This window comes from Danio rerio, chromosome 6 (genome assembly GCF_052040795.2).
Source record: "Danio rerio strain M-AB ecotype USA chromosome 6, GRCz13ab, whole genome shotgun sequence".
Classification (NCBI taxonomy): domain Eukaryota; kingdom Metazoa; phylum Chordata; class Actinopteri; order Cypriniformes; family Danionidae; genus Danio; species Danio rerio.
In genome coordinates, this window is record NC_141026.1 from 13,157,841 (window position 1) to 13,170,514 (window position 12,674).

At 34.8% G+C, this 12,674-nt stretch overlaps 1 protein-coding gene and 1 long non-coding RNA gene across 9 annotated transcripts in view; both read right to left on the bottom strand.

The window, feature by feature from the left end:
• The window catches only part of pkp4 (plakophilin 4), a 97,862-nt gene that overhangs the window by 65,667 nt on the left and 19,521 nt on the right, over positions 1-12,674 (bottom strand). For 4 of the 8 annotated variants that reach the window (XM_087256725.1, XM_087256722.1, XM_087256723.1 and 1 more), the window contains exon 3: positions 7,109-7,221. In XM_087256725.1, the coding sequence (XP_087112851.1) occupies positions 7,109-7,221 (113 nt within the window). Of the gene's footprint in view, positions 1-7,108; positions 7,222-7,348; positions 7,475-12,674 lie in introns of those variants that run through there. The other 4 variants (XM_087256726.1, XM_087256724.1, XM_087256728.1 and 1 more) reach the window with 2 other exon arrangements.
• LOC147843393 (uncharacterized) lies at positions 9,372-12,013 on the bottom strand. Its single transcript, XR_015493362.1, has 2 exons — positions 9,929-12,013; positions 9,372-9,523 (listed from the first exon to the last, which is right to left on the bottom strand). It is a non-coding gene; the product is annotated as an uncharacterized LOC147843393 (long non-coding RNA).

Genomic DNA, 12,674 nt, shown 5'->3' on the forward strand with positions numbered 1-12,674 from the left:
TATAAATAAAAATAGCTGTCTTCAAGGAATTGTAAAGTTGGGCTCAAAAATTCTGACATCACACCCCTTAAACAATTATTTTGAGTGGATGCCCCTTGGGCAAAATGTAAGGACAATAAGATGTTTTACAAATCTTTATACATTTACTTTTGTGTCCAAAGCAATTTATTTACATAACAAATGTAGTCAATCGATGGATCGATAGACAGAGTTAGACCTCTTTCTTGACTTCACACAGAAGCAATGCGTGCAGCATGACATCACTTTGTTGCAGAGACGCTATAACGTGTCGGATCAGGTTTCAGTATCGGTAGATACTTAAAATCAATTGACTCTGACTTAAGAGGGAAAAAAAACTGATCGAGACATCCCTAATTATTATTTTGTTTTTTTTATTATATTTATTTGATTTTATTTATTTTATTTTCGGCTTAGTCCCTTTATTAATCTGGGGTCGCCACAGCAGATGGAACCGCAAACTTATCCAGCACGTTTTTACGCAGCGGATGCTCTTCCAGCCGATTCCACCCAATTCACCTGTACCACATGTGTTTGGACTGTGGGGGAAACCGGAGCACCCTGAGGAAACCCACACAAACGCAGGAAGAACATGCAAACTCCACACAGAAACACCAACTGACCCTGCCGAGGCTTGAACCAGCGACCTTCATTTTTTTTTGCTTGTGTACTTGATCTTAAGTCTTGGTATTTATTGTGTTAAGTGTGTCATTCTTGTTATATGTGAAGCACCATATCTTCTGAGTAATCTATCACTTTAAAACTACAAATACATTGTATATAGACAGAGTAAAGACAACACACTTTTGTCTTTTGTGTATCATGCGCTCGCCATTTGGCCATGCTCATGACAAAAGACTATTAAAAATTGAAGGTAAACTAACTGTTGCTTTGTTGATGTGTTATTCCATGAATAATACCATGCGTGTCTAAAAGTTGGCCATCAGCTGTTTCTATTCCTAGTTATTTTTCACACATATACTTATGCGGAACACAAATGGCATCCGTTTGGTAGAATGGGCCCTCATCTCATCTTCCAATAAGTCAATGAAAAGCAAAAAAGATCTGCTCCATTTGCCAGGCATTAAGAAACCATTACCAGCGAACATCAATCACATTGTTACAGTCTACTAACTGCCGCGTTCATCTCTCTGACACAAATTTTCAAATCCTAATCACAGGGTATTAACATACTTGTGTATTTGCAGTCGGGATAGAAGAAGATAGAAATGACAAGATAGGAGTGAATTTGATTGAATAAACAACAGAATGTAGATGCCACTGTCTTAAACCGGCAGACGAGTGTGTGCTAAAGGCTGCCAGAAAGCGTCACCATCTGCAAAGGAGGGGTCAAAGGACACCGGTCATCAGGGTACAGCGACAGCTGACGGGGACAACAGGAATTCCATGTAGAGAAAGGTTAAAGGTAACGGGTTGCATGAAGAATGGCAGCTACAGTGCTCAACATATGTAAGTAAACCCCTCACAAATCTTTCATTTACATAAATATTGCTAAAGAAAGCTTTACAATATTATATTCAGGCCCATAGCCAGCCTGTTGAAAGGACTGTTTCGTTTTAGGAGAGCTTTCTGCAGTTATACGCCTGATTTTCTATTATATTATGACATTTAAACACTGCATTTTAGTGACATTTTAAGCACTGTTTTTAGCTAAATTAGCTTGTCAGATGTTTATGTGAACCACACTTTCTGGTGTACCAAAATGTTTCCTAAAGATTTAGAATAAAGAAATATAAAAAAATATATATATATTTTTAAATCCAAATGTATTACATCATATATTATTAGAAACAAAAATAAGAATCTGTTAAAGTCTGTGGCCTAATGTCATTTATTATGCAAATAATGCAAATGGTGCGTTTCCAAAAACCATTGTTAGCAAACTAAATTCTCAAGTTCCATCATTACAAACATAGTTCGTTGATTTGACGTTTCGTTAATCTATCGTTTCAACGAACATTAGTAAACTGCATGGCAAACTTGTACGTTTCCAACTACACCTCTACAGCTGTAGTTAGAAGCATAGGTCCGGACTGTGTTCTATTCCCAGTTATCATCACTATGCCCTATTCATTTAGAACTTTCCAACATTTAAACTTGTAATGATTTAAAAAAAAAAAAAAACATTAAAGTCATCTCTTTTAGGTGTGATTTGCTTTTAAAATATTTTTACAGTTCAGTTTTACCGATCTTCCTTTTGAAAATTGCGTTCTCTTAGTAGTGCACTTTTATGCTATTTGGAACACAGCCGTGGCTTTTGACGAAAGCTATAGGTGACCTATTATTTAAAATTTAGAATTTACATTGCGTCTCCAAAGCTTGTGAAAACAAAAATATATAGCACACATTAATGCTTTTAATTTATAGTTGGTTATTAATTAAGAAATGTATCTGTACTGTATATGACATGGGTCTGTTGGGTAGAACATTTCTGCAGTGGTTTAAATGTGTCAAATTGTAAAAGTAGACTTTTCAAAAATTAAATAAACAATATCAAACTTAATAATAATAATAATAATACATTAATAATAATTATTATTATTGTGGCCTACTGTAAATTACAACCATTAGCCTAACGATTTATATGATTTATATGAGATTAGCTCAGTAATTTTATGTTTTGGAATAGAATATGCAATATTCTTAATAATATTTGTAAAGGAAATACTGTCCCTATTTGTGCTGTTTACATATATTTTCATTAATATAAAAAACGAGTACATGGTTCTTACACTAAGAAACACTACATGGTTCTTTTCCCAAATGATGCATTGTACTATGCTAGTTCAGCCATGAGTTATGTTGTTGTTTGGGAAACGCACCCCTGGCCAGCACATTTAACTTTCCTCAGTCAGAATTTGGCCATTTGAATGACACAAAAAATCTAACATAATAATAATAACAACAACAACAATAATAATATTAGAGCTTCATGATTTTTCTAGCATCTCTTGTAAAAGAAATACATTTGAAAATTCATGCTACCAACAGTTGCCAAATTAATGTTAAAGTTAATCTTAAAATGGGCCGCTTCACATCTTTAATATGGTGCTTCACATCTTTTATTGATCATTCCTTGTTTTAAGAATAAGTCCAAGATTTAGAATAAATGTTACTTGTGAAATGTTTTCTCCATTTAAAAACAACTGATTCGCTTAAGTCACGCCGAAGTGACAGCCAGCATAGGATTCCGCTTAGTTTTAAAGCCTTTTTTGATTAATTATTTTTCCTATTTACAATGGCATAGCAGTAAAAATAGGAAAAATGAACTCATGTATGGGACAAATTCTGGACTTTTTATAGTAAGGGGTGGGTTTTTCAATCCATCCGAACCCCCCCTGGCTACAGGCCTGATATTTGTGCATATACATTTGATTTGTGGCGAGGCAGTGGCGCAGTAGTTAGTGCTGTCGCCTCACAGCAAGAAGGTCGCTGGTTCGAACCTCGGCTCAGTTGGTGTTTCTGTGTGGAGTTTGCATGTTCTCCCTGCCTTCGCGTGGGTTTCCTCCGGGTGCTCCGGTTTCCCCCACAGTCCAAAGACATGCTGTACAGGTGAATTGGGTTGGCTAAATTGTCCATAGTGTATGAGTGTGTGTGTGAATGTGTGTGTGGATGTTTCCCAGAGATGGGTTGCGGCTGGAAGGGCATCCGCTGCGTAAAAACTTGCTGGATAAGTTGGCGGTTCATTCCGCTGTGGCGACCCTAGATTAATAAAGGGACTAAGCCGACAAGAAAATGAATGAATGACATTTGATTTGTCAGTATTGAAGCCAAATCTAGAGCTTATCTAACAAAGTAACTTATGATAATGGTTCAAAATTAGTACACCCAAATTTATGTTAGAGAAAAATATGAAAAACTAAATGTTTTTAAAGAGCAAAATTCAAGAGAAACAAAGAAATTGTTGACATTTTTGTAAGTTTGAACTTACAAAACTACATAAATTTAAATGTATTATCGTTTCATTTCTAAAAATTTTTGGTGACCAAAATGTTATTTTAATAAATTATCCAATTATTAAATATGTTTTGTTCAAATACACCAAAATGTATAACCTATATTCACTGAAAAATAGATAAATGGCATCATAATGGGATGTGCTCAATTATGTTGAGTAGTGTATAGGACCTTCTTTAAGCAAAAGGAAAAAAATGGTCTGTATACTGCGGCAAAACAGCAGAAGCCATCTGAAAAAACAAAACAGACACTCCTTCACAGGAGAGGAGAACAAACAGGGCAGCTGACATGTGTGCACACACACACACACACACACACACACGCACGAAGAGTTCACTGTGGCAACGCACAAGACGAGCAAAAACTCTACTGCAGTTTAACTAGACAGTATTGTAAATAAATCTGTCTGAAGCGATGGCTACAGCAAACGTCTCTGATTTATCAGGAGAGCTCTTTCCATGACATTCATTAAGTGTGAAACTTTCACAATACCCTGAAGCTTGAATGTGCTTATTGTAAATTGACAAACACCCATTTCCCATGAAGTAATTATTCAGTGGGGAAAGAGATGACGGTTTGTGCATCGCTGCACGCGTGTCCTTCATACTGACACACACACACACACAAACACGAAGCACAGAACAGTGAGTGTTGTGTTTCTGTACAGTATATGAGCACAGACTATATACTGTTACATACAGTCAAACGTGTCCTTCACGAATGATCCATAATGTGTGGAGTGGGTGGTTTAAATGCGACACATAAGAGACATTTAAAAGCTTTAAATGCTATCACTGAAGTTCGATAATTGAGGCTTGTAAAAGCGATGTAAATTTGTGCATAATTGTTGTTCAAGTCATGAATAATAATTCCGTGAAGTGACATTAGCCAGAACTGATTAGCATAAAGGTGGATGTTTTTGGGTGAACAGTGAACACCAGATATACTGTATAAATGAACGATAATTAACTGCTGGGGATGTACATGGTGAGATATTTGAGTCAATATTAAAAGGGGGATTTATAAGGATTAAAAGTCTAAAGTGTAACAGCTTTAAATGATGCTTTTTTTCCTATATATTAAAATATGTCCTGTTTTAATTGCTGTTTAATTCTGTGAAAGAGAGTCCAAAATAATGACTGTTAATTGAAGATTTCAACTAAAAATGTACTTTAGTGTAACAACAGATTACTTCATACTATATACTTCAGGCATAGTTAGAACAAGAATCATTTGATGACGTATTACTGATATATAATAACATATTGGGTGACACGGTGGCTCAGTAGTTAGCACTGTTGCCTCACAGCAAGATAATCACTGGTTCAAGTCGCGGCTGGGCCAGTTGGCATTTCTATGTGGAGTCTGCATGGAGTCTGCATTAGTTTCCTCCGGGTGGTCCGGTTTCTCCCACAGTCCAAAGACATGCGCTATAGGTGAATTGAATAAACAAAATTGGACGTAGTGTGCGATTGTGTGTGTGAATGTGAGAGTGAATGGGTGTCCCAGTGCTGGGTTGCGGCTAGAAGGGCATCCACTGCATAAAAAATATGCTGGATAATGCTGTACATACATACATACATACATACATACATATATATATATATATATATATATATATATATATATATATATATATATATATATATATATATATATATATATATATATATATATATATATATATACATATATATATATATATATATACATATATATATATATATATATATATACATATACATATATATATATATATATATATATATATATATATATATATACACATAAATACATATATGCACATACAGATACACATACATACATACATACATATATACATACATACATACACACACACATACATATATACATATATATACATATACATGGAAAATACATACATACATATAAACACATACATTAATGTATAATAACGATCTGTAAAGCATCTATAGAAAAACTCATTTATTCATTCATTTTCTTATCGGCTTAGTCCCCTCATTAATCCGGGGTCGCCACAGCGGAATGAACCGCCAACCAGCTAGCTACTAAATATGCTGGATAAGTTGGCGGTTCATTCTGCTGTGGCAACCACTGATAAATAAAGGGAATACACCAAAAAAAAAAAAAAAAAATTAACAAAATTCTGTGCAGAAATAGTTATCGGTAACCCAAAACTGAAATTAACAGTAAAACAATATATGAATTGTCACCTGAAATAAAACAAACATTAACTAAAAGAAAAGACAAATATTATAATATAATATACAAAAATAATATAATTGCAAAATAATAATATTGGAAAAATTATACTAAAATGGCTCTACTGAACCATCAAGCTGTAAAACATTTTAAAAAGCATGCTAGAAAGGCCAATTGACACAATGTGAGTAAAATATAAAACAACTTCCTTTTCATTTCCACCATTGGTAATTATATAACGGTTAAAAAACCAAATCAACAACAGTAATCAAATATTTACAATCACGCGCGTGTTTCGAAGGGAAAAACATGCTCAGCAGGCCTCATGGTAATCTTGCAAAGCAGTACAGATGTTCTTGTAATAAATGCATACGCCATCTATTAATCAAAACTTGCACAAAAGACATCAAGAACCAATGTTTGACATTGCAAAGCTGCATTTTTTTTATTCAAACGCAAAAGTAAAAAGCCAAACTCTCTCTAAAACTGCTATATAAGCACATTTCTCACACAAAGCTGTTGCACGGTGTATAAAACAATAGACCATTTTGAGGGATGTAAACAAAAACAATGGTCTCAACGTATTTTCTGTTTGTCATTTTTAATTTCTATAGCTTCTGAGAATCCAAAAAAGAGCCATATATTGATAAATAATGTCATGATAGCGGTTTTACCATTAAGTTATGATTGAGTTGTTTCTTGTTACAGACATAAAATAGTTTGATAACAAGCAGGAAATGTTTATGGGCCAATGACATCACCACATTGAAATGGTCTATACTTTAATGATCCCTACATTTCAATGAGGTAACACTAAAGGCAGATTTTCCTTTTCAGAATAAGCTTTTCCTTTGAACCTCTGAAAATTAATTCAAATTGAATTTCGTTTTTCAGAACCGCTGCTTACCTGTCACTTGCAGCACCTGGAGACTCCGCCCCCAACCTGCATCGCTCCAACTGATTGGCTACAATCTGTCTCTCCTCTTCGAGTTCTCTGGTAAGCCGTTCAAATTGGAGCTCCTTTCAAAAAGACATAAAAAGGTCACCGTCGTGGTCTTCTATCATTAAAAAGATCCATAATATGCCTTCAGCACACACTTTATACCCACTTTCAGTTATTACATTAATTTAGCTTCAAAATGCATACATTTAATCCTGAACTTCCATCCTGACTTGCTGCTCTTTGCTTCTCAATTTGTGGCCTCTTGCTCTGTCCCTGAAGCCTTGGTCTCTGTGTATGTGTGTGTGTGCAGTGCATGTGTGTTTGTTTATGTGTGTGTGTAAGAACACACACACACTGCACTGTTGGCCTGCCTCTCTCTAATAGAGACAGACTCGTTGATGCAGCTGCCCTTAAAGGAGACACACACTAGCTATGTTCCATCCACATAGTTTTATGCGCATTTTAGGCTATTGTATGAAAAAACGCTGAATGAAAACACCACGATGCACATAAACTCAGAAAATGTGCATAAAAACATTTCTGCTCAATTCAGTCTGATAAAAAAGCTAGCTGTTTATCAGATTAAAAGATATGCACATCAACACATTTGCTAGGTTTCCATCCCAAATACACTAAATCAAAATATTGCACAAAACCTTTGAGAATAATGCACAAGTTCCATCCTTTGTGTTTGAGAGGATTTAAATCGTCACTTCCTTGGAAACCACAGCATTATATTAATTATCCTCTGATGATAAAATCTAACGCTGTTCCTAGGTAAATGACATGACCCAGCTGTAAAGACAATGGATTTACTCTCAGTGTAATTTAAAAATGGTTTACTAGATTTTGTGAGAGGGTGCTCGCTGCAGAGCCATTTGAGCAGAGCTGAGCTCCAGCGAGGGGGAGCATGAGCTCTCGCTCTGCCTCCTGTAAGCTGTTTTAATGCGTACACCAACCCCACCCCTAACCCTACCCCCAGTGACATCACTCGTAGAAGAAGTGCAAAAAAGGTGGAGCTCAAGCTCATGCTCCCCCTCGCTGGAGCTCAGCTCGCCCAAATGGCTCTGCAGCGAGCACCACTTGGATTTTGTAAGCAATTGTAAATAAACCTTTTTAATTTTGTATTTAAAAATGGTGCTTTCTGTGTTGTTATTTGCACATTTATTGATCTGGTTGTTGCACACGCAAATAAGTCTTATAACAAATAAGATATAACAAATTTACAAATGAGATTTTCTGTAAACTAATGGCATTCGGCAGCGAGTCTAGCTGCGCACTTTTGGTACCGTACTGCACTCCCAAAATTATTTAAAATGAACTGAAACCAGGGCCGGCCCGTAGCATAGGCAGTATAGGCAAATGCTAAGGGCGCTGTACATTCAGGGGGGCGCAAGAAATAAGCGCGGTTAAGTTGGTTTTGTTCTTGATATTCCTGACACATTCAGTGATATACGGCAATAACTCAAAAACCTCTTACCCTAAAATGATCGAAAGTGTGTTTCCTACAAAAAGACTAAGCTGGTTATGTTTCAGAGCTGTCTTTCTTTTTTTTTCACTCGACATTATGACCACAGCTCTGTTTAGCCGGGAGAGCTCGCGCGGAGTGGAGCTCTCAGTAAGGGACCGTCGGAAAAGTGCTTATTTTTTTCGTTTTTTTTTTTTTTTTTTGCTCTGTCCTGCGTGTTTTATTTTAAACACAACTAATTTTCTCTTAAATGAGCACAAACAGTTACTAAAGTAGTTGAATGCTTCATTCATTCATATAGATCTGTGCATTCTTACATTAACATCTTTGTTTTTAAACAAAACACAAAGAGATTCATTTGCTGCTCTTCACTAAATAACTATAGTAACTTTAATCGATATGCAAATACAATTAAAAGTATATTTTATAGCTTTGTTTAATTTCTTTATAAGCCATTGTTTTTAATAGGTTAAACCTTTTTTATTGTCAATATTTTCTATTGTTTGACATGTATTCTATCATTTGAAGCTATTTGTTGTCCCAAATTTTTTACATCCCAACGTTGACATATATGGCATAACATTTCTAATCAATAAATATCTATAGTGCTATCTGTTAGTTTTAACGTCAGCTATAGTTATAGAAGTGCACAGATGTTATGGAACATAGTAATAGTAATATAACTACCTCCATCATTACTTCCTCAAGCAAATGTGTAAATATTAGATATATTCAGCAATAACGTTAATTGCATTGGCATATTTATCTGATGTTTTTCCAGCTTGTAGTAGTCGATCAAAAAGCTATTTAGTTTCTTATGACTATACACTAGCAGTGGAATTTACTGCGATGTGACGGTGCGCCACCTGAAATCTTGCCTAGGACGCCCAATTGGTTTGGGCCGGGCCTGACTGAAACAACACAACTCTTGAGATTTTTTGGGACAACTTCATTGTTGTATGTTCAATCCACTTAAACGCTAATTCATTCATTCATTCTTTCATTCATTCGTTCGTTCATTTATTCCTTCATTTTCCTTCGGCTTTTGTCGTTCGCCACAGCAGAATGAACCACCAACTTATCCAGCATATGTTTTACACAGTGGATGCTCTTCCAGCTGCAACCCAGTACTGGGAAACATCCATAGACAATCATTCACAAACATGTTAAAAAAAATGCAGGGTTCTGCATATTTCCTTCATGTTGCCCCAACACAAATCGATTAAGTTAACTTGATTGTTTTTGCAAATTTAAGTGGGTTGAACATAAAACAAATAAGCTGTACCCAAAAAATCTCAAGAATTGTGCTGTTTCACAACAACTCAGTGAATGTCCTTGAGTGGCCCAGCCAGAGCCCAGACATAAATCCTATTGTACATCTCTGGAGAAATCTGAAAATGGCTGTACACTGTCGCTTAACATCTAACCTGATAGAGCTATAGAGGCACTGCAAAGAGGATCGGGCAAAAATTCCTAAAGACAGGAGTGCCAAGCTTGTGGAATCAAATTCAAAAAGAATTGAGGCTGTAATTGCTGCCAAAAGTGCATCAAAAAAGTATTGAGTGAAGGCTGTGAATACTGATGTACATGTGACTTTTCAGGTTTTTTATTTTTAATAAATTTGCAACAATTTAGAAAAAAAAATTTCCATACCGTCATTATGGGATATTGTGTGTAGAACTTTGAGGAAATAAATTAATTTAATCCATTTTGGAATAAGGCTGCAACATAAAAAAATGTGGAAAAAGTGAAGCGCTATCAATACTTTCCGGATGCACTGTAAATGCATACTGTACTGTACTGTACCCAACCATGCTGCTCAGTGGAAAAAGACCATAAAACAAGCGGACCACCAACCTCGCTTTCATGGCTCTCAGCCCCACCTATACTTCTCACAGCTACTGTATCCCAAGCTAGCCAATCACAGATCTTGTACTCTGCTTTGCCTTAGGTATGTAGTCAAATTTGTGAAGGATTCATGTCAAAGTATGGTAAAAAATATGCGACTATACAAAGGCTATATATTGGACCTACCGCATGCACTCGACGCAGAAGTATCACTTGACCTTAACCAGTGGATCAGTCTCATCTCACACCATCTAAAATGTTGTGTAAATAATCCTAAAAACACCTCAGCAAACGTTCATGCTCAAAATGATTTTGAATAATCATAAGACAGTCCTAGAACGGTCTTACACAATCATTTTCCCAAACCCCAGGCACCGTATCAAAACACTTGACAAGATAACATGACAGAGTTTGATACTGTGTGTCATCTGCCTCTCTCGCAAAATGCACTTAAAGGGATAGTTCACCCAAAAATGACACTTTACTCACTCTTTACAATCACTCAAGTGACTCCAAGTGGTTCCAAATCTGACTAAGTATGAAATATGAGTTTCTTTATTCTGTTAAAAACAAAAGAAGCCATTGACTTCCATAGTAGGAAAGACTGTTATTAAGGAAGTCAACGGTTACAGATTTCTAGCTTTCCTCAAAATATCTTCTTTAGGGTTCAACAAAGGAAACCATACAGGTTTGAAACATGTGAAAGGAGAGTAAATAATGACAGAAGTTAAATTTTTTGGTGTACTATTCCTTTAAATGGCTTCCTCATTTGCATAAATAAATACATATTTATTATTTATGCTAATTTCAAAGGAAGTGATGATTTTACTGTCTTGAACACATGAGAGCATGTAAACAGTGCTTTATTCAGGAGTGCTTTAAGCAATTATTCAATTTGGCGCATTAAGGAAATTCGCAGCTCTGGATGGAAACAAAGCTGCCCTCTCCTCCCCACACACACACACAAACACAAACACACACACACATATAAACAAGCGCACATTGCTGCTGTATTGGCTACAGAGGTCTATTCAGTATTGCGTCACTGCATATTTTCATGATTGCATGCCATTGTCGGATTCTACAGCACGGTATTAGCTCAGAAATAGATATTAAATTCTGAAAGTGCTGCAGGTTTCAAGCAGGCAAGCACTAGAATGGGGTTGCAATTAATGTAGCCAATGAAAAGGGGAGATTATTGAGTGTTGTTCTCCAGGCGAGATAAGTCAGGCAATGGCTATCTGCCTTGTGCCATGCTGTGAGCTACCAGCTGTACCAGGCCTCTTCTATTCAACCTATTGTTCAGAGTGACAATACTTGCCTATGTCCTGATTCTGTCCAAGAGGAGCACAAAGAAAAGACAAGACTTGACCACACAAATCACTGCACACTCACATACACACACACACACACACACAAGCAATGAAATGTTTCTACGCTCCTGGTGAAACATGTTAAGCCTGGTAATGGGTTGATAAGTTGGATTTTAACAGAGTTAATGAAGGCTATAAGTGCTGACAAGTTTGTAATCATTAGACTAATCGCTTAATTAGTAATTTTCATAATGCTGAACAGTGACAGCCATTTAGAGATTGAAGCATTAGAGATGTGGGAAAACACGTAATAAGTAAAATTAGAAATAAAAATGTTTAAATTCTCTCTAAACTAAATTTATGAGAATAGACAAATAATCTACTTAATAAAAAAATTTAATTAAAATAAAATACAAAATAAAAAAATATTACAAAATAAAATAAAATAAATTTAATAAAATTACATTTTTATTTTGTATTATTTTTATTTAGTACAAAAATAATAAAAAATAAAAATACTAAAAATAAAATAAAATATATAAAAAAACAAAATAATAGAAAATAAAAACAAAACACAAAACAAAACAAAAGAAATTAATTAATAAATCAAGAAATAATTTAATTTCATTTAATTAAAAAAAATTAAATAAAACAAAATAATAAAAAACACAAAACAAAAATAAAAATTTAAACAAAACAAATCAATTATTATAAAATTAAAAATTAAATTAAATAAAAAATAAAATAAAACAAAAAATAAAAACAAAACAAAAAATAAAAAACTAAACTAAATAAAAACAAAACAAAAAATTAAAACAACGCAAAAATAAAAACAAAACAAAAAATTAAAACAACGCAAAAATAAAAACAAAACATAAAAATAAAAACAAAAACAAAACAA